General features: G+C 37.9%; 2 protein-coding genes across 2 annotated transcripts in view; both read left to right on the top strand.

Moving 5' to 3' along the window:
* Positions 1 to 22313, top strand: part of LOC145490564 (uncharacterized) — a 72946-nt gene that overhangs the window by 40003 nt on the left and 10630 nt on the right. Inside the window, exons 5-6 of the mRNA XM_081469665.1 lie at positions 11526 to 11648; positions 12583 to 12705. Coding sequence (XP_081325791.1) covers positions 11526 to 11648; positions 12583 to 12705 — 246 coding nt within the window. The remainder of the gene's footprint in view (positions 1 to 11525; positions 11649 to 12582; positions 12706 to 22313) is intronic.
* LOC145488946 (uncharacterized) lies at positions 14572 to 15514 on the top strand. Its single transcript, XM_081467800.1, has 2 exons — positions 14572 to 14666; positions 14964 to 15514. The coding sequence occupies exons 1-2, from the start codon at positions 14651 to 14653 to the stop codon at positions 15500 to 15502; spliced, it is 555 nt and encodes a 184-aa protein (XP_081323926.1). The 5' UTR covers positions 14572 to 14650; the 3' UTR covers positions 15503 to 15514.

Raw genomic sequence — 22313 nt, 5'->3', positions numbered from 1 at the left:
GCCAACTCATGCAACGAACACGAATTCAACAAGGCCAAACCAATCTACGAAACTGCTTTGAAAGCCAGCGGATACTCTGAAACACTAATTTACAACGAAGACAATCAACCAACACGCCCCCGACGCAACAGACAAAGAAACATTATATGGTACAACCCTCCATTTAGTAAAAACGTAAAGACAAACATCGGTAGAACATTCCTGAAGCTCATATCTAAGCACTTTCCGAACCAACATAAATACCACAGCCTCTTCAACAAAAACAACGTCAAAGTCAGCTACAGTTGCATGGACAACATGAAAACAGTAATCAACAAACACAACATGAAAATAACAAACGCCGACAACAACGCCAACGCAATCACCGGAGAGCAATGCAACTGCCGCAAAAAAGACCAATGCCCGCTAGACAACAAATGCCTGACTTCCAGTGTAATCTACAACGCACAAGTTACAACTAACAACACAACCAAGAACTACATTGGACTGACAGAAGGAACATTCAAACAGAGATTCTCGCAGCACAAATCCACATTTAAGCACAGAAAACACATCAACAGCACCGAGCTTTCTAAATACATCTGGCAACTACACGACAAAAAACAAGACTTCAACATCAAATGGTCAATTATTAGCCGTGCAAGACCCTACAACAACATTTCCAAACGATGCGACCTCTGCCTCACAGAAAAACTAATGATTATCAAACATAGCAACGACAATCTACTAAACAAAAGATCAGAACTTATTTCTAAATGCCGGCACGAGAACAAATTCTACTTGAAGAACGCTTGACACTTTCTTTATATTGTACTGCACCCACGCAGTTTATACTCGTCCCCGTAATTTCTGTCTTCACACCTATTGTTTTCCAGTATAACTATCACTTATTGTAATGCAACTAGTCCAGCAATTAGCCTATTGTTTAATACCGTGTATATATATCTAGTTGATAGGAATGCTTATCATTAAATACTGTCTGATGAGTGCGTAAGCACGAAACTCGGAGTAACAGCAAATCTTGCCTCTTCGTTATTACTCATATACTCAGCTCTACACTATATGTGTATTGAGCACTATTTTAATGGGATCTGCTACTTCCTCATATGGTTAAAGTTCTGGTCATAGATGTAAGTGGCTTCAGGAAAAAAGTGTAGTATAACTAAGGTGACCTAAAAACGTAAAAGGTCTTTCTTAACGAAAACAAAGGCTCAAAATCAAAAGTTCTCATCTGAACTAACATTTAGTCCGATTTTTCATGAATCTTTTAAAATCGTAGGGAAAATAATCGTTATGTTGCGCCAGGAAATATCGTGGTGCGCACTAAACGGGAGGCAAGACTATTTTGTTAATGTTTTTGAAAACCTGAAGGAAGGTTCGAGAAGAAGCGAAACTTGAAATGACTGCTGCTACAAATTAATCACAATTTGTGGGTCTGTTTAATGGCCGATCCTGTTGTTCAAAAATAGAACGCGAAACGAGAAATGACAATGTGGTACTTTTTCAGCGATAACTGTCATTTGCAAAAATACACTCTGTAAATTACTGATGAGTGGCTTCAGGAAAAAAAAATCGGGGTATGGATAAGGTAACTTAAGAACGTAAAAGGTCTCTTTTTACGAAAAGAAAGTTTCGAAATCAAAAGTTTCCTTCTGACTAAACATCAATTCGGATTTTGTTCAAAAGAGAAAAGAATGTGTATCTTGCGCCGGGAAATATAATGGTGCGCGCTAAAGGGAAAGCAAGACTGTTTTGATAATGTTTTTAACAACCTGAATGAAGGTTCATGAAGAAGCGAAACTTGAAATGATTGCCGTTTCTCAATAATAACAATTTGGAGGTCTGTTTAATGGCCGATTCTGTTGTTCAGAAATAAAACGAGAACAGAGAAATTAAATGTGATATTTTTACCTGAGATATCAAACTGTCATTTGCCAAAGCTACCCTGCAAATTACTCTCAAATTTGCGCAAAATGAAAAATTGATGAATTAGTACGCAGATGATATTGCTTAAAACTGAGTTGAAGTAACAACTAGTTATTTTCATAGAATTCCTTACTTGTTTTTCCAAACACTTCCTTTAAAAAAAAAACAAACAAACAGTTTGTGTAGAAGTAGACCGACCACATTACATGTAATAAGTCACATTAAATACACCGCTAAGACGAAGCTTTTTTTAAACTTAATTTGAGATTAATTCAGTACACTATTAGCTTTGACATGCACGTGCAAATTTGTTGAACAACATTCGTGCTACTCTCAGCTTGTCAAAACAAAATTAGAAACTTCAGACTCATCCTCAATAAAAGATATCAAAACTGTAAAACATTTAGTTTACATTTAAGCAGGATGTTTAGTAAGTGTTTTCTTTTGCATGATATTGATCACCTTCTCGAGGTTTCCGTGTCCCAACTTTCAGTTATTAGCTTGGCCGACATTATTTCGTTCCGCAGAAGATAATTTCAAATAACAAGCTTGGTTTATTCGGTCGTATAACTGCTTGATTCAGTCATACTGTATATTTTCAGTTGCGCGTGTTTTTCTTTGCCAGTCAAGCCGAGGTCCTCAAAACTACAACGATGGAAGTTTGATTGAAAACTTAAGAAATATTCCAATAATAAATAAAGTTTTCAAACTCCGGCGTAACTAGTTAGCTACGTTTCCAGTAAAATAAACCCAGTAAAAAAAAAAACAAAAAAAAAAACAGAATACAGAATAAAATTCACACAATTATGCTAGCTCGAGTCCAAAGAAAATTTCATTTGTTTAACTCAAACCGTCCAAACCAGCACATTCTCACTGTTTTTCCAACTTTTTTTCTAGCTGCACTGTCTCGAGATGCTTCAAGGCTGGCGTTGTCCAAATATTTAAATCTGAAGCTCTATAAATTTTCGAGGTTCTTGCCTCTGAAGTTATACCTAGCGCAAAAACTCCGCATTATGAGTCTCACCAAATTATCTTCGATTCTTAAAGCAGAATAACACTTAAGCCATCCGTGCGGTGTCTGCAGAGGAAAGACGTCGCTTAAAGTTTTTTTCTGCAACGAAGTTAGCATTCAAAGACGATTGACTGAATTTAGCCGATACGAAGAAACAACTACTTACTCGTCTGCTTTCTTTCCCTTGACTGAGTTTCTAGTCTACAAAAAAAATATGATATCCGAAATTTTACCAGATTTTGATTGATGAATAAATCGAGTAAAGAATGACAAAAAAATATTTACTAAAGAATAATAAATAATTTGTCCTTAGACAGAATGAATGGTTATTGAAACTTTCTAAACAGATGAAGCTTGAGTTTTGTTTTAAAACATTGCTTAACCTATCAGCCAGGGTTCATAGCGCTAATTTTTGAAATTTGTGATTTGGAGACGTTTAGATAAAGCTTTTCAAGAGCTTTCTTTTAAAAAAAATTCACAAAAAATATTTTTCCAGTGCAAAGTCATTGGACGTTGAAGTTTATTACACGTTAATTGTTTTAATTACCCTTGACAAGTCCTGTCATTTTAGAGTTACTTGTATGTCAACACGTCACGAAACAAATCACATGGTATCGTGGTGCCATTTTATCACGCAATACATACGCTAGATTGGTTCAAATGCCTTCGAAAAAAATGAAGAGGTCGTGTCCGTTTTCGTCTGCAACGGCAAGGCGGAAGATACAGTGTATACCCGCCACGTCCCACGTAAATATTTGGCCTGCTGCATATCACCTGTTAAACGCCTATTGTTATTGCAAGATGATCCCTCTCTGATAAACATCAACATTGACGTTTAGGCGTTATAATTCTATTGCGGGTAAGATGCCGCAAAAAATACATTTTCTTTTTTTTCTCGGAACGAAAATTTCGGAAAGTTAAGCCTACGTTTTTAACTTCAAGTCGGCAGCCCCTGAGCCCATTTGGCTGAAATTTGGCCAGCTTATTGTCAGATAGTTTCCCTCGAAAACCGTGTCTGCGATTTTTGTTTTTTTTTTCCGCTTTCGCATAATCGTCATTTTTTCAAAGGAAGTGCTGATGATTTGTCTCCTCTGAATTTATCCTATTGTTAAAAAAGAACCAATGCACGTGTCAAAAATCTGAGACACGGTTTTTTAGGAGAACGTGTCGAGATGCGATGTTTATCGTCCTCTTCCGCTCATTCTCAGCCGTACTGGAGTTGAATTTACACAGACATATACTTTCGCAAAAAACGACTCAATTACAATTTTGAAGGAATGAGTCATAATCTGGAACTATTAAGCTTTCAGAAAATGTGTGGATTATATGAAAAACGAAAGTGCTAAAGCGATCCGCGCGCGGACGGTCCTGAAGGGTGGCTGATGCCTTAATGTAGATCGAAGAAACTGGTTACGATTTAGACAGCGTGAAACGCAAGAAAGTCTCTCTATATACATACTAAGGCGAAAATAGAAGTCAATTGTCGTCATCACAAATAATTTTCTTGTTGCTTTGGTACAATTTGGACGATCTAAAAAAACAAACAAACAAACAAACAAAATGTAAAAATGTTCAACCAGCTGGTTTGGTCCGCGGCAGTGATGACTTGAATTAACGACGTTCGCGCTAAATGTTTCTGCGCATCCTTACTGCGCACGCAAATTCACACGCCACGTCGTGCATGACAGCGCGCTAAGTAATCCCTAGTTTTCTTTTGATGGCTCATTTTCTCTAACAATTTTCTACGTTTACCGAAAAAATTAAGGAAATCTATCGACTTAGAAGTTTGAATTTTTTTGCAAAATGCACCATCGAATTGATTTTTTTAAGCTCTTCGTTTATCTGTGCGACAGTTTCAAATGCCTTTTGTAAGGTTAGGTTTTGTGAAAACATTGGTAAAATTTGGAATTATTTACGTAACAGACCTACTTCTACAAAATATGACTGAGATCGTTTGCCTCTGTTTACTATAAACCCCTGTAGACCATGCTGAATTACGTGCGCGAATTTTTCAAAATCAGGGTAGTTTTCGACACGCTTTATCTCTAAAACGAAGTCGGTGACCCCCAATTTTTTTTTGCATTTCTGTCGCAAGTAACTCATTATCTGACTGCCGTAAAAATTTAAAAATATCTACCGACCGGAAAATTTTCGCGCGAACGTCCTTAAGGCATGAACCATGGCTGTTCCGAAAACGCGGAGTGCGGAGTGCGGAGTGTAAAAAAAAAAAAAAATTAAAAAGAAAAAATAGAAATAAAACAAATTTAAAAGTGAATTAAAAGAATAATTAAATACATAAATAAACTAGAAAGAGAAATTTAACAAATAAAAATAATAATTATTAAAACATTCACACCTCCTGAAGTGGATTGTTCATATTAGTCCAGCTGTTGAGGGACAAAATTGTTCGTTTCTTGATAAAAGCATCAAACTTGGCAGGGTTACTAACCTCTATAAGACAAATATTTCCTGATATGGAGCCATGCCAAATTTGCTTCCAGAACCATGGAATGCGCATGTCAAAAATGTGGCATACAAGGCCCTTACATGGAAACGAGGCTGATGCAAAGTACCGATTATTTTGGCCTTGTGGGACTACTATGCCTAGTGTCTTGCTTTTTTTAATACAATAACAAATTAACCAGTGCCTTTAAGTCTTAAATCATGTCACGTGATAGTCACGTGACCATTGGTTTCAATTACCAGCAAGGCAATAGGCACTGCAATAGGCAATAGGCAATTTATATAGGTTTCATTGACATGATTTCCTTGAGTTACTTGCTTACTGTTATTGAGACACCTTCTATTTCGCATTTGAGACTTTCAAATATGCCGGAATAGATCAGGTATGTTACAATAAACACTTGCTGAACTTTTTGGTCTCAGGGAAACCTTTTGAAAAACAGCTGTCATTGGCTATAACGTTCGTATGCCTGCTTTTAAAAGCACTAGCTGAATAAAGGTTCTTTTTGTTGCAATTTCCACCACAATTGCACAAACCGGTACAGTCGAGATTAGTCTTCAAGCATATGTTAATTTTGTAATAACTTACAGCAATATTCTACTTATAAACCTGATTTCCGTTAATGCCGTGTGTTTAAAAATTACAATATAGAAAGCGTTTAAATTGATTTAATGAACCAAACTTCCTAATGTTACAGGGTAAGCTGTTGCAAAGGGTTGCGCTGCTGTAACTAAAACTATTTTTCATGTAGTTAGTTCTCAGAAAGGGAACAACAAGTTTGTTAACCGAGTCCCTCAGAGCATAATTTGATTCATTTCGTGTTACAAATTTAGAAGTGAGATATTCGGGAACCAGACCGTTTAAAGACTTGAAAACCATTAATTAGAGCTTTCTGAATTTTGTGTTGAAATTGCAAGTCTTTCCAGCTGAGTTTGTGAAACAAGGAATCGACATCAGCGTCATAGCCCGATGAAGTTATTACTCGTGCAGCACAGTTTTGTAGTTTTTGTACCTTATTAGATAATGTTTTGCCTCAATCACCCCAGACTAGGCTGCGGTAATCAAAGTGGGGTTGAACTAGCGAGTTGTATGTGCAGAGTAGGGTAGATTGAGGCACAAAATGGCTTAACTCGCTTTATGGCTCCAGTTGCAGTTCTAAGCGATCTTTTTACACAGTTTATCAATGTGGGAATGTCACGTTAGATTTTCATTGATATATACTCCAAGTGATTCCACAGAGGAAACTTGTTCAATCAGAACATTATCAATGGAGAGTTCGAGTGTATCAGATAGTGTACTTAATCTTTGCCTGGAGGTCGATCAACATAAATTCCGTTTTTGTAGCGTTCAAGTTAAGTCTGTTAGACACAAGCCATTTGCTTAGCTTTTCAAGGTTGTAAGATAGACTAGACTGAATCAGATGTAAATCAGAACCAGCATAAGTAATGTGGGTGTCATCAGCATACATTCTAGGTACGCTGAACGATAAACAGTTAGGCAAATCGTTAATGTAAATTGGAATTATAAGAGGACCAAGGATGGTTCCTTGTGGCACACCACATTTAAGAGCGGTGAAATCAGAGAGAGGGCCATTAACGGAGCACCGTTATGTGCGATTAATCAAATACGATTTAAACCAATCAAGAGTTTTCCCATGAGATCTGCACCGACATTAGTTATATCCCGTTAAGCCAGACTTAAGGACGTTCGTGCGAAAATTCATTTTGGAGAGAACATGCCCGAAAGAACACCCTAAATCTGAAAAAATCGGGCTTCGTTAGCGAATAAGGCCACAGTGTCTGTAAGCCCAAAAATATTGCAAGTAGATCTTTGAAAGAAAATGTTCTCTGCCAAATATTGTTTAAGTGGACCTTTTAAGCGAATTTAGTTAACTGGTGAGGTTCCTCAAAGAACAAGTTCGCATTTAGCCACCATAGTTTCACGCGCCTTGCAGCCGCAAGATGATAGGATCCACTGTCCCATGGACAGAGATCTTGAATTTTTTTTAACTTCCCACATTGATTTTTTGTTCATTTTTGGACGATGTGGAGATAATGGGAAATAAAATCTGTTTCTGGAAAGAAAAGTAGGGATCACCGAATGCCTAAGATCGTTAAATCCAGGCAAAGCTATAGGCCATCTGTCCAATCATTGCTTATTTTATTACTTAGCGCGAACTCTCATGCATGACGTGGCTCGTGAATTTACGTGCACAGTAAGGATGCGCAGAAACAATTATTGTGAACGTCCTTAAGGTGGCTCCCTAGAGTATTTACGAACACCCTTCCTATGGAGCTCGAGGTAGAAAAGAAAACTTGCTAGTTAATTTCTCTTTAAGTTTTCCCTGTAGAGATTTACCAGTATGGGTGCTGTTAAAATAAGGCTTATTTTTTGGATGTCAATTTTTGGATTAAGGCCGTTCCCATGGCAACATCTCATCTAATGATAGGCAGATATCTTAATATTTATACTCTCCTTCGGTGAAATGTTTTCACACTTTGCCACATCATGGAATGATATTGCGTAACATTTTGAATTGATAAAACGTCAAGGTTGTTCGGACGGTTTTTCCAATATTCTGTATTTTTTCATTCTTCTAAATATATCAAGTTAGCTCTTACAGATTTTAACAGAAATAGGGTATTTCATAGGAATTGTATGTGGTAACAACTGAGCCAAATTAAAAAAAAAAAACTCACCGAAGGAAACGCGAGAAAATTCACTGTCAGTTTTGCTTTTTGTGCTCATGTTGACGTCATAAAAATCGAAAAACACTGACGTTTTCCTTAGAGTGCGCGCAGATTACTTGAGCTTTCGTTGTATGCACGGGTGCAATCGTAAAACTATAGGGAGCCACCATAAGCAAATCACCTCAATAGCCAAAATAGATCCATGCTTTGTCCAAGCCTCGATTTGATGCAGAGCCCCAATATGACACTGTGCATGCCGAAACACAAGTTTCAGAGTTTGAATCTCTGATGACTGTATATGTAATGTTTAAAATGATTACTTCATTTTATTTGCGAGGAAAAACGAGAAAGAAGAAGAGAATTAAAAATTATTAATCATATTAATGCAATATTCGGTATTATTTTATTGTTTATTGAAATGACGGTCACGTGACTAATCACGTGACAAATTTTTAGACTCCAAAATACTTTATAAGTTGCTTTTATATTAAAAAGCAAGAAATCTAGTCAAAGAACTCCGGAGAAGGCTTAGAAATAAGCATTTTAACTCAGCCTCGTTCCCATGTAAAGGCCCAAGATGTCATTTATTGACATGCGCGTAGCATGTTTGTGGTTGTAAATTTGGGATGGCTCCATATCAGAAAATGTTTACCTTATAGAGGTTAGTAATTCTGGGAAGTTTCATGCTTTTATCACAAAATGAACAATTCTGGTTATTTTTGGCTCTTAACAGCAGGACTATATCGCGTATATTTCATTCAGTCCAAATAGTATATTCAACTCACGATTTTCATAGTTAGCAGCTCAATTTTAGGAACTAAAAGTAAAGAACAGTCCAGTTTTGACCATGTCTAGAAAATGTGAGAAATTACACCTTCGGTTTCCTCGGAAAGCCGTGTTGCCTCGAAACAAATTCACGCTTTGCTTTCCAAAATTTAACTGCCCGTGTGAATTAGCACTTGAACCATTCAACAACTTGTCAACTGCGCGTCCTAAAGTTCTCGCAATTTGATTGATGAAGTTCAAACTAAAACCTTGAAAAACTTTCATCGCTGAAAAATAGTAAGATAAAAAATGTAGATTGACAAGTAAAGAAACAAATAAATAGAGGTTAAGTTGCACTAAGTTGAAATTTCTATTTGTAGTTTATTTATGTATTTAATTATTTTTTTAATTCACTCTTATATTCGTTTTATCTCTGTTTTTTTTTTTTTTTAATTTTTTTAAATTTTTGTACACTCCGCACTCCGCACTCCGCACTCCGCACTCCGCACTCCGCACTCCGCGTTTTCGGAACAGCCATGAACCATATTTTTAAAAACCTGTAGCGCGTCCGCAATGAGGGCTGTAAAAGCCCGATGGTTATTCATCCAATAAAACGATAGAGAGGTAATATATTTCTCATTTAGGGAGCGATTATATTTAACATCAAAGTATTACTTTGTATAGGAAGATGTGTACAGGTAGTTTTGACACTTAAGTTTTCGGTAGCGATATATTACAAGAAATTTCCATCTAGTCTCCGTAACTCTCGCATCGCCAAAACAGAAGTCGTGCGTTTTCATGTTTCTCTTGTAAAATCTGTTTTTGGTTAAAAGCCACCCGCGCAATATTTTTCTCTATTTTCTTCTTTCTTCTTCTTTCTTCCTTTCTTTCTTCTTCTCTATACTTCGAGCCTTGATATTTTATTTCGAGTTTTTGCCTCTCGTTTGTAGCACCATTCCATATAATAGCTTTATTAACCGAAAACCTAAGTCGAGCCTCACGCCCTAAATGTGCTTAAAAAAGTTGAAGTTTCTTTGCAAGGAATAACTCGTTATTTAAAATAATATAAACATCTAAATTGACTCAAACAGAAGAAGAGATTTATGACCTCACTTTTCATCTCATTGTTATTGTCTTTATCTTTCATTTTACTGACTTCGCTAGAAATTATTTCAAATGATAACATAAAGGTATGTCAAAATTTTCATTCTTCAGGTCACTGTCGTAAATTGCGATTCACCATTGATTCAATCCATGGTCAACGGCTGGAAAACCACGTTATACGAACTACTGACGTCATCAATGAGCATGCCTGCCGACTGAAATGCCTTCTGGAGCCAAACTGTGTCAGTTATAATTTTAACAACAAGGAAGAGGCAAATGGACGACACAAATGTGATCTGAATAACGCGACTTATGAACACTCAGACGACCTCGCGAAGAGCGAAAGTTATCTGTATCGCGAAGCCGAGGTAATCATGAAGATAATAACTGAAGGTGGCTGGCAACAGTTTCCAACACTTTCCAAGACTTAGATTTTGATGGGTCATTATAACCACTCTTTATCAGTTGCTACAATCAGTCAAATCATTCGTAAACACATTGTAATCATTTTCATGATAAAATAAGTTACCATAGCAACAGTATGACCTGCTAAAGTACCCTTTAGTTTAACTACTAAAATATCAAAACAGACTCATTATTATTATTATTATTATTATTATTATCATTATCATTATCATTATCATTATCATTATCAATACCATTACCTATATTATTATTATTATTATTATTATTATTATTATTATTATTGCTGTTATCATTTTAACTGTTAAGTGTCGTTACCATGTCACTGTTGTAACGGCTGTTTTTGTTCTTTTCTTGTAAAGAATGCTTGTGCAAAGAAACCTTGCAAGAACAACGCAACCTGCCAGGCCGGTTTTACAGACAGAGATTACCAGTGTTTGTGTATTCCCGGATTTACTGGCCATGACTGTGAAAGCGGTACTGACACATTCTCTTGTTATTAGGGGTCTTACTCAACTTAGCAATGCCGAAACATTTTGAGGGGCTTAAACGCCAAGAATGAGAAGTTATAAGAGGGAGTTGCAACTATAAAAGTTGGTTTTCTGTTGCTGCTATCATTACTGTTGTTGCTGTTGTTTTGGTTGCTATTACCACTGCTGCTGTTGTCGGATTCTGCTTTTAAAACGTTTACCAGGCAGTTCATGCTAGGAGATCACACGGAATATAAGAACAATAATATAAGATAATTTAATAACAATTGTCGTTACGATACAGATATTCTACAGGAACCTTTTTATTGTGTTAGATATTGACGAGTGTACCGACGGAACACACAAATGTGATGTCTACGGTGCTGTGTGTAACAACACCCGGGGATCCTTTAACTGCACGTGCAAAGATGGATTTTATGGCGATGGAGTAAAGTGCACTGGTAACTATCTGTAACACAATCTCGTGCATCTTGTTGAAACTATTATTCAAAAGCGGGTAATTTTATCAGACATCGGTAAGTTACTTTATATCGTATATGTAAGGAAATAACTAGGCACTAACTCATATGTGAGCCGGCAATAGCACACTATGTCAGGGGGAAAAGTTTGGTAAGCACACCATTTTAATGAAACTCCTTTTGTTGCCTTAGATATCGATGAGTGTACTAACGGAACACACAACTGTAGTGTTAATGCTGTGTGTAACAACACCCGAGGATCCTATAACTGCACGTGCAAAGATGGATTTCATGGAGATGGAATAAACTGCACTGGTAACTACTTCTATGTGTTTTAATTTTGTGACAGTGAGTAATGACAAACTTATATAAACCGGTCAACACAGAAGACCCACAAATAAGCCTGGTTCTCATATGCCGCCGACACACCTGGGAGAAAGTTACGGCATATCTGAACATTTATCGCCGAATCATAGTATATCCCTGGCATTGACCGCCGGCTTGCCTGCAAAGTTGAGCTGAGTTCAACTTCGTGGGCAAGCCGGCGGTTGTCGGCGATGAAAATATTTTACGTGAACGTCATCTGCGGGCGCAACGTACTCCAGTAAGACGATTCGATCTATATTTACAGGTAAAATGGTTGAAGATTGCGCAATTCGATTTACATTTCGCGCAAATTTGAGTACGTCGGCATCCATCGCAGATGCGCCGGAGACCCACTGAGACAGATCGGCGAACGTTGTCAGTTGCAAACGTCGACTGCGTCGTAGGTAGGTCGGCGGGATATGAGAACCAGGTTTAAGAGAACGTCACTTTTCTAATGGAAATTACGAAACAAAGAGCTCAAAGCTTACTTGCGGGACACAAACCTATAGTGCTAATGCTGTGTGTAACAACACCCGGGAATCCTGTAACTGCACATGCAAAGATGGATTTCATGGAGATGGAATAAACTGCACTGGTAACTATCTGTAACACAGTTTAATTCCTGTGTTCAAGTTCCAATAGCGCAACTCCGTACTCCGCCTCGTCTTTGCTCTGACGAAGAACTAATGCTCGGATAAACGTCCGCTTCACAAACTGTCTACGGCAGTTTATTTACTGGCTTTATCAACTTCAAGCTGCTTAATAGCTCTAAGCGTCTCCATTCACACTAACCTTTCTTCAGAAGCTAATGGTAACTGTGCTTATTTATAATGACACTTATTTCCTTCTTTGTTTTTTAAAGTTTCCTTCTTTGTTGTTTTAGATATAGATGAATGTACCAACGGAACACACAACTGTAGTGTTAATGCTGTGTGTAACAACACCCGGGGATCCTATAACTGCACGTGCAAAGATGAATTTCATGGAGATGGAATAAACTGCACTGGTAACTATTGCTATATGTAATGTGTTTTAATTAACCACAGCGAGTAATTGCAAGCTTGGAAATTGGTCAATACACTAGACGAACTGTAAATGACAAATACAACCTGACTGCCCGATTTGAATGGATATTTACCAGTGCGAGCTGGAGGCGAGCCGTTAATACTAGCTGTAAAAACCAGATATGGCAGATCAGTTACCGGTTTTGATGTTTGAAATAATTAGCTCTTTATCTAAGCGGGAGTCTGTTTATCAGAGTAGGTCATGGCTCTACGTCATCTTCAAATTGTGGCGCATGCGTATTGATGCCCGCTGTATTTGGGGACGATGACTAAGCGAGTGATGGTCAGGTTACCACTCTATCGCAGAAGTGGGGCGCTTTCCATTCAATTAAACATTCGGGAACTTTCCAAACAGATAAGAATGGTATGGAAATTTCTAGAGCAACGTAAACTGTCGTTCCGGCAATTCTCTTCAAATCGTGCAGGAAAATGTAACCGCAAAACCAGCTGTGAGTTACTTAGCTCTTATTAACCGAGCGTAGTCGGTCTGTATGGGAGAATCTTGACCTCAGTCGTCAGTACAGACCTCACTGCGTTCGGTCTGTACTCACGACTGAGGTCAAGATTCTCCCATACAGACCGACTACGCTCGGTTAATAAGATGATTATTATATGGCAAACAAGAAAAATTTAATTCGTTTAATGCAACTGGTTTGTACTGGCTAACATTTTGTTGGCGATCACCTGAACTTAAATCTGCCATAGTTTGCTCGTCCTCTTTACTTTTTTTTTCACCGCAAAATGTAACCGGTCTAGATGCCGGTCTAGATGGGAAAATCTAGACCGCGGTTAATATCTATTTCAACCAATCAAATTCGTGAATTCGGTAGTTTCCAGGCCTTGTGAGAGACAGCCATATAATAAATGTAAATAACAACTTGGTCGGTGGCGATCTATGTGGAGGAACATACAAATATCTAAAAGCCAAACACAGATGCCTGGAATACATAGGTAACTGAGCAAACAATAAAATGTATTCGAATAATGCGTCACAGGCAACTGGCGCATTCGTTTAAATGCAAAAAAAAAGCTGCAGTTACAACGTGCAATGCACAATGTTGTTGCAACATAAGGCTGAATTAAAAAGTGTAAAACCTCTTGGCAACTGTAGCGAAATCTACTTCGCGTAACGTCTGTTGCTACAAAAACCTTGCAAGTACATGTTCATTTCTAGGGATGTCTCACAGGACAATTTTTCTTACATCTTGTGTTAAAATGAAATTGCGATTAAGTTGGTAGGAAAAATTTCTAAGTGCAAGTGGCCCTTATAAACAGGCAATCATCACTCAGTTTTGAGCTTCAGAACCTCATGTTCCCAAGATTTGATAATTCAGTCATCTATTTGTATAACATCACTCTTACAATTTAATCACTGGACGTTAATTGGAATGAGCAGCAATTAAATTGAACTGAAGCGTGCATCACTACTTTGGACTGAATTTAAATATATGCACAAATCGCCGAGATTATTAAATTTGCTGTAAACACAGGTCACTGAGAAAATAGTTGTTTATTATGGTCTTAACCTACCAATAGCAGCAAGTTAAATTCTTTTTAACAGAGTGCGAAAAAGCGCCTGAATACGATTAATTCAGAAATAGTACAAAAACATTAAAAAGAACCAAAATGTAGAAATCTGATAAATTGTGAAGTAACACACCGTTTCGGGTGTAGCAGAGGTAAAAGCTCTGATGTTCTAAAGTTGTCAAAAATGTCTCTGTTGCCATTTCTTAGATTAGTTTTTTTTTGTTTAAAACTGTAGGTTGGTATTCAGGTCAACCTGGGCGTTCCTGTAAGCACATCCGGGACTCAGGAGGCTCTAGAGAAGACGGGGAGTACTGGATCGACCCCGAGAGGAGTGGAAACCCTTTAAAGGTCTTCTGTGACATGACAACTGACGGAGGTATGTTGTGGAAAGTGATAGCAACGATAATGTCCAAAAACTTTTGCTTTTGCCGGAACGCAGTAAAGGGTACAACAGGCTCTAAGCTGTTCGAAACTATATAGGAGCTATACCACACTATCACTACTTTGGACTAGAAGCTTTCATTCTCAATTCCGTAAGGAAATCTCATGTTTTTTTTGCAGTCATGAATTACTTTGCTTTCTACATCTTGATGTTCTTTCTTGTCGTGTTATAAGTGGACATGACAGCTAGCTTAATTTGTTTGATCAAGTGACCATTTTACCCTGATTTCAGGAGGCTGGCTTCTTGTTTCCAACGCTGTGCTTGACGGTTCATCCTCCACACCGCAGTTGTTAGTAGAGACGTCATACAGAGGAATCAGCAACTATCACAATAACCAGACGTTTCTGACAAAGAGTGCCATGAATGAGCTCAGAACGCACCTGTCTTTCACTCAACTGAGATTCCACTGCAGTAAACAACAGGGACGTACGTTCCACGTGACCACGGTCGCTAACAGCATCGGTGAAGCTGTAGTCCAGTACTTCAGCGGTCAGACGGATGTCCAGCCTGATGCCTGTGGTTCGTTTGTTAGAATGGAGAATGACAACTCGAGATTAGCAGAAGTTTGCCACCAGTGGGGATTTAATGGTAAGAACTATAAAGTTGGCAAATGGGGGCATGCTGGAGATCAAGATAGATTGTACAACCATGCGGCTTTTGCAGTATCTTTATATTACTGGCTGCTGACTCCAGGTGGCTCAAGATGGGAATGTGATGACTTCAAAGTTGGTGTGTCTTCTGGTGATTTCTGGAAAGTCTTTGTTCGTTAAGTCCTTGGGACAGACGTCAGCCCATCTATGCCCAAATACGGAAATAACAAAATGTTTATACTTCGGTAATTTCATCTGCATGTTTTAAGCGCTTCCGCTTTTTAGACAGTAACGAAATATGGCATGATCCGTGGCGTCAGCTAGAATAATAAACGAATAAATAAAACCTAATGTTACGGCCGGGCATGCGAACCACACGTTTCAGTTTAGGAAATATGTAAATAGCAGGTCAGCACTTAAGCTGAATTTAGAAATCAATCGTTTCTAATGGTTTTACTGAACGTAATATGACAAAATTATTTTACCATCATCGGTAACATTACTACCTATCGGCTATTTTTTGCTAAGGCTTCAAGAAAAGCAACTGTAGCAATCATCTTATTCCCTGATAATAGCCAATTGCAGTACCATCCAAGATGAATCTCAGAATTTCAGCGTAAAGTAATGGCAAAGCTACCGTAAAAAGTTCTACTATTTCCATTCTAAGTCACCAATAACAGACAGCCAAGACCCCGTTTTCATGCAGGGCTCGGTTACATTTCACAGAACTGTTGAGTGGTGTAATATTATGAATGACAGGAGAATGACAGCAAATCAATTAAGAAATTTCAACGTCGGTTTATTAAATACCATGATAATAATATGGATGAGTTTTTCTCAGCCATGGAAAGTAACTGGACAACTAGCGCCTTAAAATATTTATGTTTTAGATTCAGACCGAAATTTCCCAGAAAATTGTTTTCTTTTCTACACATTTAATTCCTTTGTTTTAAATCAACAGATGCCATTTGTTGAATAACTATTGATCTGCTTGTGCGGGTTCTCTAATAAAATATTACATATCAGTGAGTTGGCTATGTTTAAAGGGTCTTTGTCACGATAATGCAAGTTTACGACTTTGCTTGACACTGGACTGCTTTTAACCAATCAAAATTGTATGACTCAGTTCCAAACGTCGCCGGGACAACCGTTGCTCTTTGCAAACTTCATTGTTCGGTCTTTGACCCTTTGTGTGGTACGAGCCGCGTCGTATCCCTTCCATCTCTGTATGATCTTTACACAAAATGCAAAATATACTGTGAAACCCCTCCACAAATGAAATTTTCTTGGATACCGTTACTATAACGAGAGTAATCACCTTCTGTTAAACACAAAATGTAGATTGAGTCAGAATAGGGGCCGACTTCACTCCATTTGCTGACAAATTTTAAGACCATGGGGTCGGAAACAGCGAAAACGTCTCTTTTCCTCTCCCCTTTTTAATTAGAAAAGGCCTACCTTGGCTCAGCTCACCGTAAAAACATTAATCTTCCCTCAGATCCCTGTTAAAAGGCCCTTCTTCATTCTGTCTCCTATAGAAAACCCATCTTAACTCAACCCACAATGAAAAGGCCCGTCCTCATTCACCCCACAATGAGAAGGCTCGTCTTCATTCAGCTCTGTTTAAAGCAGTCCCTGTGCGGGCTCCACAAGTTGACGATGATGACACTTTATTTCAATAGGGTGCTTACTTACAGTCAAGACTCTAGTCTCCCTTATGGCCCTATATATGAAACTAAGTTACAACCTGACTAATTACAGAAAGTTTAAACATTACAACATAGGATACTGAGCTACTAATTCAACGCTTACTTCACTTATTCCATCCGAGGTCTGATAGCTATATCTCACACTTGGTTAAATAATCCTTCAGCCAGTGGTCTATTTCCACTGGGCTTAAATAAATGATCTTTGTTACCCTTGCTTGCACTGAAGAACTTTGTTTTTCCTTCTACACTTGCGCGTTATTCCCCCAAGCCTGCCTTTCATCTTGAAATTTGGTACCAATCCCCGCGCCAAAACACACCTGAAACAGGCCATTACGGCTAGAGGAGCTAAGAACGATTGTCTTGCCCGGTTCAAATACCAAATGGAACAGAAATTTCCGAAATTTCCGGACTAGTTCGCCGAGAGGTTGAGCGAAATTTTTAAAACGGATGCTCGGAAACGAAAGCTTCTATTCCATTCCATTTTGTTTCACCAACTTCGTTTAATCAAATGGAACGTGGCCCCTCTTCAAGCCGGAAACCGGGAAATGCCCCAACGAAATGTAACATGTGCGTAGTGACTATTTTTACCTAACTTCCATGCGGTAACAGATAGAGAATGTCATAAAAAGCTTATTTTACCAAGCGCAGCTGAGAACTTCTGGACATTTTGGACAGTTTCCTGAAATGTTGGCAAGTCCCAGGAGGGGAGAAAGTATGAAGTGAAGATTTGTGAAAAAGCTTTTTTCCGTTTTTCATCGTTTACGTGTGGGTAGAAGGCCAAAGCATGTTACAGTTAAAAATCTGAAAAATGGGCAAGTGTTAAACTCAATTTCGTTTTAACACAAAGGGAAAAACATAGAAATATGTTTCGTTCTTATTCACTTTAGAAACAACGTGACAATCTGTCAAAATAATACGATCTTTTTTCTTTGCAATTTCTGCCATGCACCAATCACCATACGAGGAAACTCTTTAGTTGTAGCGAACTCTGATAACTAAAAATTGATTAACCTATTGAGTTGGTATATTTGAATAAGGAACAAGTTAAAAATTGAATTCAGATGCTACAGCTCAGCTAATGATTCACACCATTGAACCACTCTCCAGAGTTTCTCGCTTGAATGTAAAATTACCGGCCAGTTTTTGCAAAGTTCGAGGCGTTGTCTTAGACATGTTGTCATTGTTTTTCTGCTCAGCCTTCGTGTTATTGGATTTCTTGTTCCTGGAGGCACAAGGTAAGGTTCTCTTCATTCGGTGTTCGAGAATATTTCTTCGGTTGATCGTTATTTTTGACGATGTAAAAAAAAAAAAAAAAAAAACACAGACAATAGTTTTTAATGCCTTTGCAATAGCTTAAACTTTTTTTCACGAGCCTTTTAATTTGTTTTGGCAATCATACTCGCATGATCGTGGATACTAAAATTAATGAGCGTTCAACGCAGTTTAGTTTTCTCCGCAAGTTTTCAGTGCATGTAGAAAACGATATAGTCAGCTCATATTCGATAAATTTATTGCCCTGTATGATTTGATTGCGTTCCTTGAGGATCATGATTAGGATCGGGATCTATGATCCAAGATCACTCGGATCATGGTGCATCAAATTAAAGGAGCCGATAAATCCTTGTCCAGTGTGTTTCCATCGGGTGTTTTTTTTCTGGCACACCGTGATTCGAGTGATCTTTGATCCTGAACCGGATTATCCCAAATGAATGTACGATCATGAAATGTTTTCTCTGAGGTTGCACGAAATCCTTGTTCTTCGATATCAACAATCCCTGGGAATTGCTCTGACTAGAGTTTGCGCCACATGAAACAATGAATGTTTTCATGAATAGTCGTTCTGACGAATTTAAGCAACAAAACTGATCTAAATTTTGCAAAAACTTTGCCAAACGTTAATCAACGGTTTCTGTGAAATAACCCTTTTCACGTACGGTTATCGTTTCTCATTTGCATTCCAATATAATCCAACTAGGATGTGAGGTAATTTCGGGCTATTTTGTAGTTTCAGCCCGAAATTGTCTTGCATCCACGTTGGATTACATTGTGATGCAAATGATAAAAGCTAATCGTAAAAAGGGCTATGGGACACAGTTTTACAATAATTAAGGTAAAATGGCATCGTCGAGAGCAAGTTAACGTTAGACACTTTTCTCTTAAACAGGTGGTTTTGATATGCCCATGCAAATTTGTTAAACAGCTGTCGTTGCTTGTAGTGTTTTGTCAAAGTAAAATTAATAAAATTCGTTGTTTATCCACCTTGACAAACAATCATTACACTTAGTCCGGCCCAGTCCCTGAACTCTTCCTCTCACAATGTAGTCCAGTCTCCCCGTTCTCTATAGAGCGGGAAGACTGGGCTTCATTGCACTAAACTGTCATTCGTAGTCTTCTCGATTTGAATAAAACAATAGAAAAGTACACATGACGAAAAAACAAATAGAATGCAGAGTTTATTTCTTTCCCTCCTGCTTTAAAAACAAATTTTCGTTCTTCAGCTCACTGTCGTAATTTGCGATTCACCATTGATCCAATACCTAGTTACCAGTTCGGGAATCACGTAATACGAACTATTGACGTCAGCAACGAGGATATCTGCCGACTGCAATGCTACTGAAGCCAAACTATGTAACTTTTTAAGTTATTATTTAGACCTTTTCGGCCAATATTTTTCGTGGGGATTGTTTTTGGGCAGAACTTACGAATTGCAAGGCAGTCTGTATGATGAAACACTGCCCTCGTGTTTGATATATTACTTCTAGAGAATAGTAATTACAGTGTGACGCACTCCACCAAACAACTTGAAATATTTTACAAGTTATGCGTCAGCCTGTTGTCACGCAAAGGCAGGGTTGCCACACGTCAAGTAAAAATTGTTCAAGGTTACCATGATCTCAACGACGTTTTACTTAAAACCTATCAGTCTTTGATGAATGGTTGGGAAGGAATGCTGTTAGGGGAGGCTGGAGGCCGCTATTATATCTCGATATATCTGACGTTTTTTAACTTATTTGGTCAGGGAAATTGTATTTTGATAATAAAATCGACTGGTTTGACGGTCTCTAGATCGCGCCTTCAGCGCTCGATGGGTTTCGACAAAACACTGACCCCCCCCCCCGTCCCACTAACCCCTATAAAATTAACCGGAAAAAGAAAATAAAGCCCAGAACTATTAATGGGACCGATTGAAGTTCATTTTAAAAGAAATTTAGCTTACCTGAAATTTCTAATCAAGGGAAAGTCAAGGAGTACTGAATAATGATCTCTATGGCCACAATGAACAGCTCAACCGGACTTAATTATTGGGTTTCTCTCTATATGTTGTAATGCGCTAAGGTTTTGCGGATTTTTATTTTCAGTATTTATATATATAACGGAGCCAGAAAATATAGGTGCGTTATAAAGAAAGATGTTAAAGGGGGGAGGGGGGGGGGTGGGTCCTTCTTAATTTCAGATTTTAGAGCTGTTGCTAAGGGATTTCTGAAGGCGATATTTAGAGGAAAGCTATTTTGGAGAGTTTTACATTGTTAAATGGAGAATTTCTTTATGGGGGAACGTTTCCTTTGAAAAAAAACAATTTCGCGTGCGTAACTACTGCCAGTTCCGATTTTTCTTATGGATCAGAAATAACTTAGTCTTCTTTATAATCAAAGGCACTGAATTACTGTTTATACATAAAAGAGGAAAGCTAGCTACTGTAGAAAGTCTGATAATACCGCCGTTCATTACCTCATAACTTTTATGATAATGCGAGTTTCATAAAACCCGAACGTAGTATTAAGCACACTGATTCAAAATGTCGGATCTAGATGGCTTTTAAATTTAGTTTTTTTTTTTCTTTTCTGGACACGTCACTGGTCAAACATGGCCGTGATTTGAAACTTTTGCAGGACTCCTCTCAATGGAACAAAACTTTGCAAAAAGCTTATCCTTAGGAAGTCTGGTTTTCAAACTACGAAGTTTCGAAACCTTCCTTAGCAACAAATTCATGCCCATAAGGTAGTTGAGAAGGATCCCCCTTAAATGACTGCTTCGAAATTCGCAACATTTCTTCACCGGTGCAGCTAAATATTCGAATTGGAATTCGCAAAAGACAGCCATCCATTGTATTAGACAGTGGTTTGAATTCTGAACACACTCAAGTATTTTTATTATTCCTCGCTCTAAATTGTTCTTAATGTGTTTAGTTGTTCGGTGTTGTTTTTCCAGATTGTTTTTGTTCTGCTTCAATACTATTAACAGTTGCGATAAATACAAACAATAAGAGCGAATTGTTAATGGAATGTTGAGGACTAATAGTCGGAAATTTCTCCTGACCGCTAAAATTTTTTCAATTGCGTTTGAGTTTCTTCCCGAAATGTTTCATTAAAAATGATTACATAAGCTGCCAACAAACCCGTCACCATGCTAAAACCTGTTCAAGGAGGCGTGACTACAAACAAAATCTCGCGCGCTGTGATTGGCTAGGAATAACTTCCAGACAATTCTTTTGGGTAGCTACGGTAAGGTGCGTTGCACTAGAATTATTTCGTGCAAAATAATTATGATAATGCATTTTAAGGGACTAGCAACAATTTTATTTTTGTCATCACATAATTGGTCGCTTAGGAAGTCTTCAAAACGCTAGTATATACCAATCTTTGGTGATAAACTACTGAATTTGTCATGGTAGTCTTGGTTCAGAAAGAAAAGCACAAGACATTAACAGTAGAAAGGCCTTGTATATAAAATCCAGTGACCCCTTTCGTTTAATCAGTGCTCTTGATAGCAAGAGAAACCGAAATAAGCACCGGCGCTGTTGGCCACTTTGACACGGCTGCTTTACATATATAATTCTAATGCAGTGACTCAGGATACACGAGTAAATATTTGATTTCTAACAACAGCAGCGATGAAATAGATTTGACTGATGGCGTTACGTTGTTGTTTTGGAAGGCTTCACGTTTAACAAATGTAATGTCCAAATTTCACAGGACGAACAAACTAAAAGCCTCTCTTTCAAACTTCCGGCGTCTTCAAAGCATTTTGTTTACACGTTCTTTCGTTGTTATTTTTTTCATCGTAAGGCCTAAAAGGTAATTGCGGCTGAAAAACGTACTTAACTCGATTTGTTTTTATAACTGTGGAAAACCACGTAACCACAGCAACATCTTTCTTTTATTAGCGTTGTCAAGGACAATTATCATCATTTTACATGTGCGTATCAATAAAGAACCAATTTACTGCCCCAACCACAATAGAGGGGACCACTTAAGTTGTAGCAGTCAGTAATAATTGATAAG

The sequence above is a fragment of the Orbicella franksi genome, chromosome 6 (genome assembly GCF_964199315.1).
Source record: "Orbicella franksi chromosome 6, jaOrbFran1.1, whole genome shotgun sequence".
In the NCBI taxonomy this organism is placed as follows: Eukaryota; Metazoa; Cnidaria; class Anthozoa; order Scleractinia; family Merulinidae; genus Orbicella; species Orbicella franksi.
This window is presented reverse-complemented; position numbering and strand designations above follow the sequence as displayed.